This window comes from Pan paniscus, chromosome 4 (genome assembly GCF_029289425.2).
Source record: "Pan paniscus chromosome 4, NHGRI_mPanPan1-v2.0_pri, whole genome shotgun sequence".
Classification (NCBI taxonomy): domain Eukaryota; kingdom Metazoa; phylum Chordata; class Mammalia; order Primates; family Hominidae; genus Pan; species Pan paniscus.
Genome location: NC_073253.2, coordinates 143,672,654 through 143,692,574, shown reverse-complemented (window position 1 = coordinate 143,692,574; position 19,921 = coordinate 143,672,654). Strand labels below are relative to the sequence as shown.

At 40.2% G+C, this 19,921-nt stretch overlaps 2 protein-coding genes across 11 annotated transcripts in view; one reads left to right on the top strand and one right to left on the bottom strand.

Annotated features, from left to right (window-relative positions):
- HTR4 (5-hydroxytryptamine receptor 4) overlaps nt 1-8,878 on the top strand; it is a 329,389-nt gene extending 320,511 nt beyond the window's left edge. The window contains exon 7 of the mRNA XM_055112774.2: nt 5,962-8,878. Within this exon, the coding sequence (XP_054968749.2) occupies nt 5,962-6,049 (88 nt within the window). The 3' untranslated portion in view covers nt 6,050-8,878. The remainder of the gene's footprint in view (nt 1-5,961) is intronic.
- Nucleotides 8,879-14,387: 5,509 nt separating this feature from the next.
- FBXO38 (F-box protein 38) overlaps nt 14,388-19,921 on the bottom strand; it is an 80,763-nt gene continuing 75,229 nt past the window's right edge. For all 10 annotated transcript variants that reach the window (XM_055112766.2, XM_055112768.2, XM_055112770.2 and 7 more), the window contains 5 exons: nt 18,732-18,898; nt 17,438-17,583; nt 16,703-16,806; nt 15,988-16,101; nt 14,388-15,255 (listed from right to left, as the gene is read on the bottom strand). In XM_055112766.2, coding sequence (XP_054968741.1) covers nt 15,077-15,255; nt 15,988-16,101; nt 16,703-16,806; nt 17,438-17,583; nt 18,732-18,898 — 710 coding nt within the window. In that variant the 3' untranslated portion in view covers nt 14,388-15,076. The remainder of the gene's footprint in view (nt 15,256-15,987; nt 16,102-16,702; nt 16,807-17,437; nt 17,584-18,731; nt 18,899-19,921) is intronic.

The window sequence follows — 19,921 nt, the reverse complement described above, 5'->3', positions numbered from 1 at the left end:
ACTCATCTAGAGTTGTCTTACCACCAAAGCAGCTGTGAGAAGGCAAGTAAGATCTCGCACCAAATGGAACAGGGAGACTTTTGCCACTCTGACAGATGATTGTCTCTTTCCGGAGCTGTTAATCTGTAAAGCCATTTACAGATAATGCCAGGCTAGGCAGGCAGAAGGGGGCTATTATTGTACTACTAGTTCTCAAATCCAGGCTGCTCTAAGTGACCTTAATTGATCACAGGGTTAAGGTTTCCTTAGTTCTGTGATCAATTAACAAGTGAATAAACGTTTGTTCAGTTACTGAGGAAAGGATTTCTACACTGAATTGGGAATTTTGTACTGAGTTCAAGTTCTACCTCAATCATCAGATAAGAGCAATACTTTTTGGCTGGCACTATTCCAATAAACATTATATGTGCATTATCTCATTTAATGTCTACAACAAGCCAGAACATTTGTGATAATTCACAGAATTAGTAAATGGCAGAGCCAGGAATTGAACCAAGGCATTCTGCCTCAAGAACCTGTATTCTTAACTATTCCGGATTTATTTATTTCTTTGACCCTAGGAAACTCACATTTTCTGAATCTCGTCTTACTTACCAGTGAAGATTACTGCATCCATTGTGTGTCCAGCCCTTCTGTTAAGGCATTTGTAGATGTTCACTTTCACAACAAAGGTGTCAAGGAGGTGGGAGTAACTTATTTGACCATGCCTCATGACTAGTAGATGGTAATTTGGGATTTGAATGCTATTCGGTTTGCCTGCAGTACCCTGTGCTTTCTTTTCTCTCAATATTTCCCAAATTGAGGATGTTTAGAATGGGCCTACAGACTGCTGGAGGTTTGCACACTCCAGTTAGAGACAGTGCATGAAGTTAGCCAGCAACAGCGGAGTGGACATGAACGCAACTGTGAGCTCTGAATTCACAAGGCAATGTAAGTTTATAAGGTGGCCAACCAGGTGACCCCAGATCTGCTCCTATTATTTATTTATTACCAAAGTGAAAATACCAACTTAAAAATATGTGCTTGAATCATGGAGACTTGGGAATACTGAAACCCAGGGTATGTCTTTATAAGCCAGACTCCAGTTGGGATGTGCTGTCCTCTGCTAGACTCCTGCCAAGGAAAGCTTGGACTAGTTCCTCCTTCCTGTGTCTATCAGTCACCGTACCATGGTGAGAGGAACCACTCAAATGTTGTACAGTTGAGCCTTGAACAACATGGGTTTGAACCGTCTGGGTCCACTTACGCATGGATTTTCTTCAGCCTCTGCCACCCCTGAGACAGGAAGACCAACCCCCCTCTTCATCCTCCTCCTCCTCAGCCTCCTCAGTGTGAAGATGCTGAGGATGACAACTTTTATGATGGTCCACTTCCACATTACAAATAGTAAATATATGCTCTCTTCTTTATGATTTTCTTAATAACATTTTCCGTAGCTTACTTTATTATAAGTACAAAATATGCATTAACTGACTATGTTATCAGTAAGGCTTTCAGTCAACAGTAAACTACCAGTATTTAAGTTTTGGGGGAATCAAAACTTATATGCAGATTTTTCAACTGCACAGGGGATCAGCAACCCTAACTCCTACACTGTTCAACGATCAACTGTAACTGGAAAACGTGCCCATCTGCTTACTCTCATATCCGCAGAGAGCTGTTGCCTTTCAGCTGCCCTCTGGAGAAAGGAAACCTCCATTTGGAATATCCACTCCATTCCCACACTTCTTTTCTAGTTATTCCTGACAAGTGACTCATTAGCACATGAGAAACAGATGCTTATGAGGAGAGACGTGTGAAAAGCAGGCTGCTGTAGAGGTTGCCTGCATTCCACGGCAGTACATCTTTTTACGTGGTCACAGATGTCTGGTTGCCTTCTCAACTAGGATACCTTTTTCATGCGAACTCAGTGTAGGAGAAGGTGTCATTGCCTGCCAGTGAAAGTGATCTATTAGCCATAGAACAGGGCAAAGGTTCAGGAGTGTGTTCTGAGGTTAAGGGCACGGGCACCATGCCCGTTGTAACCTTAGATAAACTGGGTAACTGCTCTGAGCCTCAGTTTTCTAATCTGTAAGAACAGTCTAAGTAGAGCACCTGCCACTTAGTGAGTATAAAAAGTAAATTGTATACATGAAATAAGGTATGTAACTTCCAAAAATGGTACCTGGCACACATCCTAATGTCTTAATAAATTGAGCTGCATATGCTTTCTTAGTATTGTCATTCAGTTTTCTCCTGCACAAACATCCACTTCAGGGATATCCCTGCACCTCAGATACTAAAGCGTAGCCCCATTTCCTAGGGCTGTTTGGTCCTGAGCCCTTGTTTGAAGACTCATACATAAGTTATTAAGCAATGCTGCTCAGGGGCAAGAGCAATGGGGAAGGGGTTCCTGACCTTGGTCCTGGCCAGGCCTGCGCTCACCCGTCATGACACTCAGGAGACTCATTCAGCTGCTGTGAGCCTCACTTCTCGCCTCTGTATAATACCAGTCTTATCACCTGCCTTGCCTGGCCTGCAGAGCAACTGTGATTATAAAAGGAGTCCGTTGATAGGGAAATCAATTGGTGTTGCTTTAGTACGGATATTTGCCAAAAGAGGGCTTTGTGATTCTGATAAGGGAGAAGGGAAAGGCAAAGTCAGGGAGGCTTCTATATCTTGAGGCCAGTTAAGTTTCATCCATAAAGGAAATAAAAGAGAAAAATATTTCTAAGCCATTAAGGCTATGTGTACATCATCATCATCATTATCATTATCATCATTATCATTACATACTCTTCATTCAATGCAGAGGAGCAAAGTGAGGTATAGAGAGATTAAATAACTTGCCAAATGTCACAAAGTTGGTAAGTGGTACTTTTTAATCTCAATAAAATAGTAAAATTAAGATTAAAAAGTAAAAAAAATAATTTTAGCTTCAACATATTGAGCTTCTACTATGTGGCAGACTCTGTGTTAATGTTTTTCTTACATTATGTTATTTAATCCACAGAGCAAAGCTATGTGGTAGGTATCATTACCCTGAGTTACAGAGGTATAGAAAGTGATGCATAGAGAGATTAAATAAGTTGTCAAATGTCACAAAGCTGGCAAGTGGTAGAGCCTGAATGGGAACTAGGTCTGCCTGACTCAAGTGAGGGTCATGGTTACTATTCTGCATAACGCAGCCCTCTAGCTGACAAGACAAGGCAAAGGGAAATAACCACACATGACAGGGCCTGAGAAAAGTTGTGAAGGCTAAACCTTTTGCAGAATTAAATACATCAGAAAATGGCTACTGGGAGTTATATTTCTATATCCAGAGTCTGACCATTCCTCACCACCTTTACAGCTACTTCCTGGACCAAGTCACTGTCTTCTCTCACCTGGATTATTGCTGTAAACTCCTAATTGGTCTCACTGTCCACACCCTACCTCCATCCCATATATTCACAATAGAGCATCCAGAGGGAGTCTGCTGAGAGGCCATTCAGACCATGTTGGTGCTCTGCTCAGACCCCTCACATGTAGTAAAAGCCAGAGCCTTATAGGGATTTTCAAGCCCACCCCCGCCCGCTTGGCCCTGGCTGCCTTGCTGACGTCAACTCCTTTCATTCCTCCCCTTACTCTTTCTGCCTCAACCGGCTGCATCCTTGAGGTTCTTCAGATATGCCAGGCAGGATCGAACCTCAGGACCTTTGCATCTGCTGTTCCCTCTACCTAGAATGTTATTTGCCCAGATAGGCACATGCCTCAGTTTCTCACTATATCTCACAGGGCTCGGTCAGGAGACAGAAACGGCCTGAGTATTTAAACACCATTTTAACATAAAATATTGCTAACTAGGCATATAGTCGTTAACACTGAAAGAATGCTCTGAAGTATTATGGAGTTAGCAACTGCAGGGAGCAACTACTAGCTCTAGGGCTGAGAAAATAGATAAAATAATCACAAAAACTTAGACACTTAGAATAGGGACCCTACTGAGCAGAAATTTAGACCTTTGAGAAAGAGGGACTGTCCAGATGAACCTGATGTTTCTGAGGGGCTGCTGTAAGGCTGGTTCTGCAAGAGTTAGACTAACCTGGACTCAGATGCTGCTCCAGAAAAGCACTGCCTCTGCTGGGGTAAAGAAGCATTCCAGGAATGACGTGTATAGGAACCACAGCAGACAGAAAGCTCACAGGAGTGAGCCCCTTTCCTTCCTCCAGCTTCCACTCCCCTGTGACACCCTGTGTTCATGGAGCTGGACAAGAAGCCAGCCAACAAAGCAGACATTTGGTTTGCAGAATGGCAAAGCCAAGTATGCAAGGCATGGTTTGGAGGCTGAGCATCTACGACTCACTAGCTGGGACTCTAGCTTCCCTAAGGTCTTGCATATCTCACTGGGACCTTTCCTGGCCACCCTAGTTAATAGTGGCTGATCTGGCCCTTTCTATCTCTTTTCCCATTTTATTCTTCTTAACACTGACCTATCTGGCAAGTAGTAGCGGATGCTTTGGTTCTGTATGTCACATCCCCTTGGCTTAGCTCTCTCTCAACAACAGCTGCGGTGGACGATTCTGTGAGAACTCGGACTCATGCCCTTCACTGAGGCCCTGTTCTTCAATCCACACCTGCTTCTAGCCAGCTAAAGGGACTAGTTATTGTAGATTGGGGTTTCTCAATCCTGGCACTGTTGACATTTTGGGCCAGATAATTCTTTGTTATGGGAGGCTGTGCTATGTATCGTACAACATTGATCAGCATCCCCGGTCCCTACCCGCTAGGTGCCAGTAGAACTACCTCTTCAGTGACAACCAAAAATGCTGCAAAATGGCCCCTGGGGGACAAAATGCTCTCTGCTGAGAACCACTTTTCTAGACTTATACCTAGTGCATGGACTATGTGAGAACCGGTTAAACACATGGGTATTGGCATGAGCTAGAGTGGGTTTGATTGGATGTGTCTTCATGTATGACCTATATTCCCATGGGCATCACTAAACTTGACTATGCGTTATTTTGCTCACATGTAAAATGAAAATGATACTATCTCATAGGGCAATTATGGGGATTAAATAAAGTAATTTATGGAGAGGGCTTAGTACAAACCAATTTGTCAATACAAATCAACAATAAATTATTGTAATTCAAAGCAAAGCATCAATGTAAGTCATGAGAAACTACCACCAAGTTGTTTTGTCAACATATGATGCCAAATAGCTGACTGGTATTTGTTTGTTTGTCTCACTGAAAGTGCTTGACACTGGCCTCAGAGAAATGAGTGGTGAACATGCTTCTAAAATCTGTAGAAATTTCATAGGAATGGCTGCCAGATGCTGGAATCTGGGTAACTGATGATGAGACTCGCCTGCAATTGAGATGCATTTAAAGGCAATTAAGATATTGAGTGCAATTGTATGATACTGCAGAAAAATAATAAACACTTGTCAAGTAGTAAATTTCACTGTGATGCTTAGTGTCAACTTGCTGTTTGATTCATCTAATTGATTTCCTGTTCCAAATGGCACCAAAAGGAATGAAAGTAACAAATACAGTTACGTTGTATTTCAGGCTCTGAGTGGTTTATTCATCTCAATCAGCAGTCAGAACCCAAAACTATCCCTGGTAGATAGGACGTAGCATATTCAGGTACAGCTTGAGGTGGTACATAGGGTTCATTCTGATGAGTGACACAAGAACCCCAGGCTTTGTTGGCAGTAAGAAATCTGGGTTCTTGTCCCAGCTCTGCCACTTACCCCCTATGCACTCCTAGGCCTGTCGTTTCCTCCAGGACTGTTTCTCCACATTTAATATGAGTAATCTGGGTGCAGTTCATTTGGTTTTCTATCTCTATGAAGTATCACCCCACCCCCACTCCCACTTCACCATACCCTCAGAAGTATGCAAAGAAAGGAAGTCAAGAGTAGGAGTGCTCTTGACTTTGGTGCAGTTGAAGCATGCCTGTTGAATTCTCATGCCTTCTTTCCTTCCTTTCTAGGTACACCGTTCTGCACAGGGGACATCATCAGGAACTTGAGAAACTGCCCATACACAATGACCCAGAATCCCTGGAATCATGCTTCTGATTGAGGACATGGCTCACAACTTAGCCATTCATTCGCATTCATGTTTGCATGAACAGGTCACCCTGGCATCACTCCTGATCCTCATCACCACCAGTGAGGCATGAGGCAGTAGGGGCTGAGAGCCCAGAGGAGGTACATGGAGGACAGTGTTGGGGGGTAGCTGAGGCCAGAGCCTTGAGGGTCTCAGAGTTGTGAAGAAACTTCAGGCATCGTCAGATTCAGCCTCCCACGCAAAGCAGGAGTAGCATCTTCTATTGCACCCCTGAAAGTTGGTCAATCTCTGCTTATACACCTCCAGGGACAGGAGCTCACTACCTCCTAATTCAGGCCCTTTTATTTTGGAGAAGCTCTCATTATAAGGAATTTCTTTCCTTTCTTGGAACACAAACCTGTTGCTGCTCCAACTTCCATGCAGTTAGCCCCCACTTTCCTGTGACAGCCCTTAAATACTGGAAGAGAGTAATCTGTCACCATGCCTTTCAGTTTTTTTTATAAACTGAAACATCTCAAGTTTCCTCTCCTTTGTGGCCATCTTCTTCTGGACATGCTTTGGTGGGTGAATTAATCATGGTTCTTCTAATAAAGTTAGGTTGATATCAATGCCAATATGTCTATCTAGAAGCATTGACATAGTGACAAGTGAAGTGTCAAGATTTTTGGCTTATAGCCATGAATATTTTCCTTCTTTTCCTACTTGGGAATAGGTTTTGGAGATTCCACTTAGGTTTTGGCTTCAGAGCCATTACTAAAAGGCATCTTTGCAGCTCGTCTGATGTGTGTGCGTGCATGCACACATGTGTGTTTAAAGTTGGCATTTTCTTATTGGCATATTTATGTTTAGGTCATTAGGAATTCATTTCATTTCTATGGCAATGGGAAAAGGATCTTACTTCTTTCCTGAGAATGTTGATTGAGAATGACCTTATAACCCAGAGTCTGGGAGGGAAACTGACTTTTCTTCACATTTATCAGCATCTTATCCTCTCGAAATACCTATGGAGATGCTTCTTTTTCTCAGTCAAAGCAATCACCATCTTCCTTCATCTTGGGGTAAATTATATACTCAGCTTGAGGGTCTGAGGGCAAATCTTTAAAACTGCCTTTCTTTTGGCTGCAGAGCTGATTTTTTAAAACCCTATTGAAAGGATTTATTACTGGTCCTCCCTTAGTGAGACAAAGGGAACAGGGCATGTGGGCGATGTTGAGGTTGATATGTAACACACTTCTGATTGAGGACGTGCCAGGAGTTTAACAGCAAGATAAAGATGTGCCAGGAGTTTAAACCTCACAAGTTCTCTTTGCCCTTCTACTTGGTCTATTGATCCTTCTTCTTCCTAACTGACATCAGATGCCACAATTGCCTCCTTAACCCTTATTTCTTCCATGAAGGTAGAACCCATTAGCCAGCCCTCTCTTTTCTTTCTGTGCCCAGGTATGGTGAGAAGGGATAGTCAGACGCCACAGAGGAGACTAGGGTGATCATCCTTCTGGTTTTAACATTCAAGTCCCTTATCCCAGGAAACTCCATGGTCCCGGGCAAACTAAGGAAGGTTGGTCACCACACTGATGGGACCTCCCTGTGTTGAGCATTAATACCCATCCCTCCTCAGAGTGGATTCTCTTTCTTCTCTTTTTCATGGAAAAAGCAAAGATTAGTGAATTTGGAAGTCCACAGTTCTCCTTTCTGAAAATGGCTCTCTTCCCCTCCAACAACAAAGCATTTCTTAGGGAAGGACTAAAACAGGGATAATAAGAACCAGATAATAGCGCTTTGAGGTAGCTGGTAAACTTTTGTTTAATGCCATCATTGTTGGCAGGATCTACTACTTAATACATACATGCATACACATATACATAACTACAGTAGGATTTCTCCCTTATGAAATATTTCTTTCCCAGGAGCTTAGTAAGCATATCTGCTTATGTAAAATATTATTTCTCAGTGGCAGGTCTTCCATATTAAATGGGAACTTGGATTCAATAGAGACACAAAGATTACAACATAGGGAGGAAAATGAGATCTCACTACATCACAGGACTCTTCTTAACTCTCTAGATGTGCTTGTGAGCCAGCCCATGATTGGTGTCTGTAGAGGTCACAGGCACCCTGGACCAGGGAAAAGACAGCAATTGCAAGAATAGTACTCCTTGTCATTGTCAAGAAACTGGTCTCCTTTGCAGAGGAGAGCCTTACAAGCTTGCTTTGCTACCACTTTGGACTAGGGCTGGGATGCTGTGAGTGATTCCTCAAATGCCAACATTGGTGGTTTACAGGACAGGGCCAGACTTGTTCTGTGTGAGCAGCTACTAGCCTTGTCTAGGAATCCAGGTAATTTAGCATGTGTATGAAAGACTCAGAAGGAGAAGACTTATAGCTTGTCCAAGGAAGGAGGAGACGTATACCTTGCCCTCTTCTCTAAGAAGGCCACCCTCTTCCAGGAAGCCTGCCATGTCAAGAAGAGAAGCATCTGAGGCAGAGGATGATGTGCTGCAGACATGTCTGCCAGATTGGCCTTGACAATCACTGGGGTTGATAAATGCTGCAATCAGACTATCCCCATGTCTGGGAGAAAGGAAGTTCACTGTGCCTCCTCTCCACTTGACTCTCCAGGCTGCAAGACTCTTCAGCTCTGAAACTAGAGAGGGATGCACCATTCTAGCCTTCACCATTAACTGCTAGAAAGCAAAAGAAATAAAATCCAACTTCTTCAACTGATACCCAAGTATATGCTTGTAAAAAAACCTTTTCCTTCTGAGGCCCCACCCTCTTGTCTTGCCAACATTTCCACTTCGTGCTGCTAACTTGCTCTGTCCTGATGCAAATTGCCGTCTAGCTGGAGAGTGGGGGGGGGGGTGGGCATGGGGTGGATGAGGGAGGGGACCTAGGGAGGGGCTGGGGAGTGGATATAACTACATTGCCTTTAATATTGTCTTCAAGCAAGAACAAAAATAATGTCTTCTTGGTGCTGTGCTGTCTACCCACTTATCTCTTTGGTATTGGATCTCTCTTTGGTGAGAAAACATTGTCACTCCTCTCTTTTTGTCTCTTCACTTTGCTGTGGTCAAAATCTTGTAACATCTAGTCTAGGAAGGAAAAAAAGACTAATGAGTTTACCTCTTCTGGCCAAAATTTGTAATCTCTTTTCCATCTAATTTAGAAAACTGAGGCTGAATATTTGGTTTGAAGTCAAACAATTCAGGAATGGATTTGAAGTCCTAAGCATGAACAACGCATTGCTTTGGGCCTTACCCAACACTTAACTTCACCTGTCTCATCTACAAAATAGAGATAATTTCTGAGTTTGTAAGATTGTTGTAAGTGCTCCAACAGGGTCATCTGAGGGCCACTGTTAGGATTTTTATCAAATGTGTTCTGCCTGTTCTGTTACCTATTTAATATCCTTATTTAAGTCCATTCAAGTTTTCACTTACCTAAATTTATTTTTGAAGGGAACATTATATCAGGACTCAAAATAGAAAAAAAGGCTAATGAGTTTTAACTAGATGCCAGTGATCAAAGTGCAACCTCTGTTTCTGTATTTAAAAGGGAGACAAGTGAATATTGGAGAGTTGTTAGAAATGCCCTACCTCTTGCGTGGGGCTCTTTCAGTTAATTGGGAGGGTCAAAAGAGAATTTACAAAAGAGGAGCTTCCAAGCTTTAGGAGTTATTGTGATTTAGCTACAAGCTGCATTCTACACTTTTGGAAACATGGAGAGAAGGGATAAGAAACTGCATACATTTTTAACTACTGTTATAGTGGATTCAGATTAGGTTTCTCCTTCTTTCCCTTTTCTTTCAGTTTGCCCCAGATCTATATCTTTGTTAATAAAAATAATAATAAAATAGCAATAAGAGAAACTGACATTTAATGAGCTTTTTTTCTGCTAGGCATTGTGTTCAGTGCTTTATATGGACTATTTCATTTAATCCTTATGAAATCCTTACAAGATTAGTATGAAAATTACCCCCACTTTACAGCTGAGCAAACCTCAGCTGAGACATCTGGCGACTAGCTCAAGGTAGCAGACCTGGGAAGTGTGGATTTGAAATGCAAACCCAGGCAGTCTTATTCTAAATGAGGCCCACAGTCCTAAGCATGTGCAACTGTGGTCATTATGGGGATGTATGTATTCCACCTTCACCTGTTAGACACTGCTAGGAGAGAGCAATGAACAATGTTGCTTAAGAATTTTCCTTTCCACATCAGCCTGGGACCCGAAGAGGAACTCTGGACATGCCTATTCCAGTTTGAACTCTGCCACTCATTTGCTTGTTTTCCTTTGCTCTTGCTTCCTCTCCCTGAGCCTCAACTTCCATCTTTAAACCATGGAAGACTCTGGTAAATTATTGATCAACAGGAAAGGCCCTCTGCACTGATCTTTTATAGTCTGTCTAGTATTCAGCAACCTGGGATTACTGAATAACCAGCAATAGACCGTGAGAACAAGATGTGAGTCAAAGAAAGCATTGGTCCTTTATATTCCAGGCCATCAGGGAGGCTGCTCATAGTAGGAGTGGCCCCTGAAAAAGGCAGTTTGCTTTCCCCATATTTCTTGGTCGGAACCTGGAACACTATTTGGATATGCTCCCATTGGTCTCATTAAGCATCAGCCTACCATTGCAAGCTTTGTGCAGTTTCTCTGCACTTTTATAAGATCTCTAAGTCTCTCATAACAGCATATAAAGAGGGATTGTTGACTTCATTTTATAGAAGAGGAAAGACTTTGTCAGGGAAAGTGATTTGTCCAAGAACAAGAGCTGATATGAGGCTGAAGTCAGGACTGAAAACATTCAGATTTCTCAATTCTAACAAAGTGCTTCCTTCTTAAGTTTTTTATTTCTAAATATATAAATTATACATTTTTAGACTATATAAATAATAGGTTACATAAATGATGTATTTATGTAATCCATTTCCACTGTAAAAATTTCTTGTTATATATATTAATACATACAACAAAATACCCCTTGACTCCAACTCAATGCTACCCCCCTCCCCAGAAGTAAATGCTTTTTTCACTTGGCTTATGTAATTCAAATGTAATTTTCTATGCATTTACATATGTATAAATGTACATGTATAACATATGGCTTTTTTTCCTATATGTAAATAAAATGATGTTGGTATATAATAATCTGCTACTTGCCTTTTCAACAGTGTACTCTAAACATCATTTCACATTAACACATATAGTATTTTTAGCTGCTGCGTATCCATTTCGTGCTATAGACATTGTATGGATTGCAGTGTTCTTTTGCATTCTACCTGCCTCCCATGTGTAAATGGGACATCTCCCGCATCAGAAAATCAGCCTCTGTTTTTCTGGGACTGTGCTAAACATAGCTGGAGTGGTTTCAATTTAAGTGGCAGCAGTAAGTTGACTTGGCAGTTTCCCTATTAGGGCAGGCCCACCCTTATATGGGCCTCCTCTCATTATGAAGGACCAAGAAACTGCCCAAGTTGCACAGGCTTTGGACTCATCCTGCAGGATGTCATCCTTTGACAGCATCCTGCTCCCATCAATTCCTAGATGTGTGCTTTTGAGCAAGTTATGTAACCTCCTAAAACCGAGTTTTCTCACCAGTAAAGTAGGAACATATTGATCATACATTTAAAGTGTTATTGCAGGAGGTATGGAAAGCACTTAGTAATGATCACTTTTAAAAATGCTAGCTTTCATACTGTCATGATTTCCTCTTTCTCAACAGCCTCACCAGTTCTGTTTCCTACTATCCTGGAATATGGTATGAGGAACAGGTTATGGAAAGATGAGTCCAAAAAAACCCCACACAGCACCCGCCCCCCCGCCCCCCCCCCCCCCAAAAAACAAACAAAACCAAACTTGGCTGGGCGCGGTGGCTCATGCCTGTAATCCCATCACTTTGGGAGGCCGAGCGGGTGGATCACCTGAGGTCAGGAGTCTGAGACCAGACTGGTCAACATGGCAAAACCCCATCTCTACTGAAAATACAAAAATTAGCCTGGCATGGTGGCGGGTGCCTATAATCCCAACTACTTGAGAGGCTGAGGCAGGAGAATCGCTTGAACCAGGAGGCAGAGGTTGCAGTAAGCTGAGATCGTGCCACTGCACTCCAGCCTGGGCGACACCCAAACTTCTTTTGATAATAAAAGAAATTATACTGGAAGCAATACTACCTCCACTGGCATCACACTGTCCAGTTTATTGGCGGCTCCTATTGGAAACTAACCACTGCCCTATGGGGTGGGTGGTTATATTGTTAGTTGTTACCATTTGACAGAAAAGAAAACTGAGGCTGAAGGGTAGGGGTTCCAACCATCTCCAGCTCTCCCATCAGTTGTTTGAGGAAGTCAAAAACTGAACTCAGGTCTTCAGATTCTACATATGAAGTCCCTGTAAGAATTGTGGTACTAGCTATTATTTAGGGAGACTGTTAGACCTACACACCTGGCAATGAGACACAATTCTCTCACTGATATTGTCATATATCATCCATGCAGTATTTTTAAAGCCTTTAAAAAATGTGCCAGGCACTGCACTGCACCAACAGCTGGTGATATAATTAAATGAATGAATAGGATATCTCAGTTCTCTATGGCAGGTGTGGCCAAACCGTGGCCTGGAGGCCAAATCTGGTCTATGAGCCTTCAGGATGGTGTTTTACTTTAGTAAATGGCTGCGGAAAGTTTTATTTTGTGACATGTGAAAATTACGTGAAATTGAAATTTGTGTCCATAAAGTTTTATTGCAACACAGCCATGCCCATTCGTTTATATCATCTATGACTTTCACAATAGTTGTGCAGTTGCCACAGAGAATGTGGCCCATTGAGCCTAAAATATTTACTATTTGGACCTATATAGAGTTTGCTGACCCTTGCTGTAGAGCAATCACTCTCCAGCCCTTCATATTATATATATATTCACTGAGTGACTATTGTAGTTGGCATCTTCCAGATTTTTTTTCAGCTATTCCAGTCTTAGCATCTTTTGAATGATTTTAGCGCTGCCAGCTGTACTTCCACTGATCTAACAGTTTAGGTTAGGTTAGACAAAGACATGACTAAGCCAAAAATTACAAAGCAGCGGCCTCTTGTGGCTAATGTAAGCATTATTTAGATAATTTGGTTAACAGGTTACAATGAAAACCTAGAGTTAGATTGTCTTCGCTCATGGTTGGGAATCCCACATTATTTTGAAATATCTAGGATATTCTGTATTTCCTGCCTCTTACCACACTTGTAATCTGTATAGTGAAACACACTTGTTTAATTATAAGTTAGCTGAGTTAAAAATAATGTAATAAGGAGACAATAGAATGAAGTACCCAATTGAATCACTCTTCCTAATGTAATGAGAATTTTTAGAGCCTAGGAAAAAAGAGAACGTTAAGGAAAGACACTGATTAACGTGGAATATTTTGTGTTAGAAAAACTTGCTGGCATCCTTGTATTTCTGTCACGAAAAACAGAGGCAGCCTAGTGGGAATCAGAAATTGGGATTATTGTCCTACCTAGCCTAAAAACAGGTCCTAATCATGAGTGAGCAATTTTTCCCCTTGGGCTTCAATTAAGCTCTTGTAAATGAAGGGGCTGAACAAACCTCAAAGAAACTTTACACCTTTGACCATAATTTCATGTCTAGAGAAAATTTATAAAAATGTTCCACAGGCCTTCAGTTTAAGTAATTTGCTGAGGTCACTTGGCTGGCAAGTGACAAAGCCATGACTCTGCAGGTGTTAAAGCTTTTGCTGACGACTCTTGACACTGTAATACTATGTATATCACTGCCTTATCAGGGCAATTAATTCCTCACCTTGAAAGGGGAGAAAGGCCATCTCCTGATGACAAGAAGTTTGGAAAATTCTGCTGTTCCCAGTATTGCCTTAAAGGGCTCTGCCTGTAATCCTAGTACTGTGGGAGGCTGAGGCAGGCAGATCACCTGAGATCAGGAGTTCCAGACCAGCCTGGCCAACATGGTGAAACCCTGCCTTTACTAAAAAATACCAAAAATTAGCTAGGCATAGTGGCGGGTGCCTATAATCCCAGCTACTCCGGAGGCTGAGACAGGAGCATCACTCGAACCCGGGAGGCAGAGGTTGCAGTGAGCCGAGATCATGCCATTGCACTCCAGCCTGGGCAACAAGAGTGAAACTCCGTCTCAAAAAAAAAAACCAAACCAAAACAAACAAACAAAAAAGTTATGTGAGTTGAACATCTTGTAGCTAAAAACTTTGAGATCAGAAATTGGATTACACTGGAATCTTACTTAGATACAACTCTATATATACACTGCTTTTCTGTGCAGTATTTGCTACTCTTCTTTAAAAAGAGGGATTCAGGTCCAAGGCAAGAGAAAAGTTTTTAATAAACTTTTATTTTACATTCAAGATAAAGCATATACACAATTCAATGTGGAAATAAATTACTAGAAATACTCTGGAAACTTTTCCATTTCCCTCTCAAACTCACTTTTTTTTAAGCTCATAAGTCTTTTTACTTGATTTTAAGAAACATGGCAACTATAATACTAAGAAAGAACTACAGCTTTGTACAGAAACATAGAGCCTTGTCTTGACTATAAGGTTTAGTTGGTGTTTTAATAACAACAAAAAAGCACACAAGACACAAACACTCTTCAACAGGTTTACTCAAATAGCTTCGCTCAAGAAGAAAAAGGCACAGATTTAAAGGGATGACAATAATCATTAAGAATGAAGTAAATGGAGACTCAGTCAAAAAATGATACTTCATGAATTAAGTCAAGAAAAACAAAAGTCTTTCAAATTATCTGTCTTCCTTAAAATGAATTTTTAAATTAAATTGTATAAACATATGATATAAAGTTGGTACTTTAGGAAGCGTCTTTGTATATTTTTTATGTACAAATCTTTGTATACAATTTCGATGTTCCTTATATATTCCCTACATAGCAAACCGAGCCAGGACCTCCCAACTGCATGCCTCAAGTCCCTGTGGAGCACTCTGGCAGCTGGATGGCCCTACTTGCTTTCTGACAAAATAGCTGGAAAGGAGGAGGGACCAATTAAATGTAGTCATCTTCAACTGGCTCTCCATTGACATCACAATAGTGGATAAAAATTGCCACTACTCGCTGAAATACACCCTTCTTCATCTGACGCATCTCTGAAATTTCCTCTCCTATTGTTTCCATACAGATGTCTGCAGACAGCTGTCCTTTCCTTCTAGGAGCATAGATAGTGCCTTTGAAATTAGAAATAAAAGGAGAGATACATATGATAATCAGAATCATTTGGAAAATCACTGATAAGCTGGTCCACAGGATATTCCCATATACTGCACTATAATGTAACTGAGGCATGAATAGGTCAAGGAATGGGTCACCACCAGTTTGTTCTTATGTTTGATGCCTAAGACAGCATACATGCTTAAAGTCTCAAGGTAAAAATACTGCACCAAAGGCAAGTCAGACACATGCACATGTAGTTCATAAAATCCATTTCCTTATAAAGTATTTTTAAAAAACCTTTGGTTAACAATAAATATTCAAGTATGCTACCACTTAGAGAAACTACATTCAAAAATTTCTCCCCAAATTTCTACACCTAAATTATAAGTTTCCACACAATAAGCAGCTCATAACTAGCAGGAGAATAATACAATTGGAACAATTTTGAAACAGTATAGTTGAAGAGTTATTTAATAATAAGATTATAAATATTTAGGTAATACAAAAATCTTGTAGGAAAATCTGTCTAAAGGAATCCTTTCTACCAGCCTTTATATATCCCTAGTAAGTCCACTGAACATCTACTGCACAAATAAAGAACTGTTTTGAAGTGAGTAAATACAAATTATTTCTATGGGAAACCATTTAACACTGCACTGCTCCTAACTCACAAAAAGATATTAAGTATGTAACACAGTAGGCTATACTTAAACTAGAGAATAGATGTCAAGTCAGGTCATAATTACTTTCTTCATCGTCTTCAAAGTCGTATCGAGCGAAGCTGTTGGGCTCTGCAGCTCGTAATGACCTCAGCCAAGGGAAGTCAGAAATCATGGAATATGGAGCTCCATCCACAACACCTAAAAGACAAATGTAACATTGCTAACTGGCGTGGGAGTGCTGACAGAGCCAAATTCTGCAGTATTTTGTAAGCAGAATGTAAAATATAAAATAAAGAGAGTGAGTCAGGTGTCCTCAAATCATTTCCAGCTATCAAACTAAAGTAATTTGTAATTTTTGTTTACGTTTTATGTTTCATCACTGGTTCTGATTGTCCTAGAAATAGTAAAGACTCATACAGGCAAAGCAATCTTCATCTGGCTCCCACTTCTTGCAGGTATTAAAATCATCCATATTTTGAAGAACTGTAAGACCCCCATTCATATCTTCCCTAAGGCATGTTCGGTCATCTAGTTAATAGCTATTTAACTTTCTTTTTTAAAAAAGTGTAATTCTCTACATTTGGGTTACTGCTTGCTGTAAGCCCAAACCAGTTTGACTAATTGATTGATGGATCATTCATTCATCCGTGAATGAGAAAGGGCCAGGTTTTGTTTCCCAGGCTGGTCTTGAACTCTTGGGCTCAAGCGATCCTCCCACCTCAGCCTCCTGAGTCGCTGGGATTACAGAGGTAAGTACTGCACAGGCTATTTAACTTTCTAAACATTTGTAAATACTCACCTTCTAAAGTATAGATTTCTCTCCCCCAGGGGTACTTGGGGTATTTCTTTAAGTCTTCTTCACTTCGAGTGGCTTCAGGGAAGAATTCATATTTAATGAGCTCTCTGGAAGCAACAGGAAAAATTAAGTAAAAATTACAAAACTGGAAATAATTAGTGTCGGGTAGGAAGGAACCATCAAAACTGTTTCAGACACAGATTCTACCGAACATCTCAAACAAAACATTAAATACCTAACAGAAGTAAGATACACTCAAACTAGAGAATCCAAGTGTAGTCAGGTCAAAACTACTTTCTTCACTATCTTCAAAATCATATCAGGGAAAGAAAGTCACTTTCTAAGCATATGTCTTCTACACAAAAGGTGCTTAATGCAACATTTATATAACAAATTTATAAAAGTCAAATTTTCTGATGATATAAAATATCATAGTCTTAAGATCTTCTTCAAGTTGATCTCTTTTTCATGCCCCAAGGCTAAATAATGTTACAAGTACATGTGCAATCTGTTCTTGTAATTTTTATCTGAGTTTTAAAGATCATAAATATATACATATGCTTTTTAGTTTTAAGTCCTCATTTCCCTCAGTTTCTCACTTACGTTAACTTCAGGATAAGCTTGTTTGAAAAGCTTAGATGGAATCATTTAAAATAAAGAAAAATTGGGATTTGCTTCTGGGAGTCCCTGCTATGAGAAATGACTCAAAAGGCCTTTAAGGGCCACAGAGTTACTTACTGATTGATGTTTGCTATAGTGTCCATCCAGCTGCGAATGCGCACCTTATTCCGGACATTGGGAGGGTTACTGAATTCATGGATAATACAGATGTGATAGGGGTAGGGACCACTAAATAGCTTCTGCTCCAAAGTTAGAGTGTCCACCTGTGGAAGACATCATAAAGAGATGTCTTCAACAAACAGAACGCCTTAGAAATCTCTCTCCTAGAGCTTGAACAATCTTTCCATGGACCTTCAGTTTTGAAATCTCTGGCTGATTTGAAAATCAAATAGTCACATTCAGACCTGAAAACAGTCTGTCACGCTGGGAATAATTTTGCAAATTCTTCTGTCTAGGGAACTTAGCAATTTATATCTCACTGTTATATTTGAATGCCTACTAAACCAGAGAATCCTGATTGAGATAAATGATGTCAGTCAACTCAGAATCCACTTCTGTGTATGTCCTTTATTAAGTACTGACTGCATTATAGAACTGTGAATGTGTAGTAACATATACCCTATTCAAATGAGACTGCTGCCCAGTCTTTAAGAGAGAATGCATTTTCTTGTCTTCTAGGAGCCTTTGATAACATTGCTTTTTTCTCATGGCATGCCCTCCCCCATCTCTAGTTATGAAATCTCACTCGGCCATCTGAGTGGCATAAGTGTTTGTCTCCTTTTTGGGAAGGCAAACTCCTTGGGGGAAGGATCATGTGTTGTGTTTTTATTTGCACCCAGCATATTGTAAGTTTTGAGACACTTGACAATATGATGAACTGACTCTTTTGAGGCCAGGCTTACACACTGATTACAAAGAGGCATTTAAAATTTCCTTTAAACCCTCTTTTGGCATTAAGCACAGAACCTTATATACAATATACTCTTAATAATGATAATGACACTAATAGTAGTTATATGATGGCTTACTATATACTAGCACCTGTTTTAGAGTTTCACATATATTAAATATCACAATAATCCTGGGTATATCATTATTATTCTAATTTTACAGATGAAGAAACTAAGACATCGAAGTCAAATAATCTGCTACAGGTCAGACAGCCAGAAATTTAATCAGGCAGTCTGAACCAGAGACTGTGCTCTTAAACCACAGGTAACTTTTAATAAGTATAAAAACCTGTTAAATAACAACTCCCTGTATCATACATAACCTGTAAAAACTAAAATATCATTACTGTAGGTTGGGCAAGTGAATGAATGCCAAATCCAAAAGGCTAAAGACTAACAAGAAAAAGAAAAAGAAAAACACCACAATATGTGTATCATCGGAAAGAAGCAAAGCTCGTTACCTGCTGCATTGGGCGTAGGTATATGATGCGGTTTCTCTCGGGTGGCATTCTTAGTATCTGGTCTAGTACCTGATCCATGTTCAGTTTCTTGCACTGTGCATAGTCAAATCGGTTTACAATTGGTGCATTTTCTACCTTTAAATGTTTTAGTACCCTGCACCTGGTAGCTACAAAATGAAAACAATGGTAAGCTCCATACATATCATCTTTGGAGAGATGGCCTAATTTTTGTTGGCACAAAATACTGCAGTAACAAACATCTTTAACAGAGGTCAAATAATATCATAGAGTACAAATGGCAGTTAACAAAAAAATTTGAAAATGTGGTTCTGTTCAATTCAAAAGAAGGTAGAAGGGGCATTAAATGCCTTTTTCTAAGATTTTACTGTTAAGAAAACCAAGTCTCAGAAAATGACTTGCCCAGACAGAAACTGTTTAGGAAATATTTATTTAAAAAATGAATAACTATTATACATTTTTATAGTCAATAGTCAGACCTGAAATAATTCACCTATGTTACCTTACATTCACTCTCAGGAATGAGCAGAGTTGGATTTTAATTCCTGTCACAAATGTAAAAGCAGAACCTTGAAAAAAAAGACCCAGAAACACATTTGGATACTTTGGTCTAAAGCTATTCAGTCCAATCTAGTAGCCATGTGGTTAGTGGTTACCATAATACTGAACAGTGTAGACACAGAACATTAAAGTTCTATTGAAATGCTCATCTAAAACATGATTAGTTTTTCTGTTTGACATATAAAACATGAAGTCAGAAAAAAGTAATTTTGATATAATAAACACATTTAACTGAACTAGTATACCAACTTCAGAAAAATATTTCCTTCTCTTTTTTTAATCTCAAATTTCAACCTGGTCCAATTTTCACTGCAGATTTCAACCAGGTCCAACTTGAGAGAGATCAAATGGAAAAGATTATAAAACCACAGGCTCATTTGTCTGATCTTAACATTTCACAGACATCTGTAACATCCTTGACCCAAATGTCATCATCGTCTTGTGCAATCTAATGTAACTAACTTGACATTTAAACACTGAGAGAGACTCCCGCCTCTCACGTTCATTTTCTCCTTTTGTGACTTGGTGGAAAGAAGGGGAACTGGTGTTGAGGACAGCAACAGAGGAAAGGAGAGCGCTAGATGACAGTAAGGATCCAGTGGTTCTTAGCT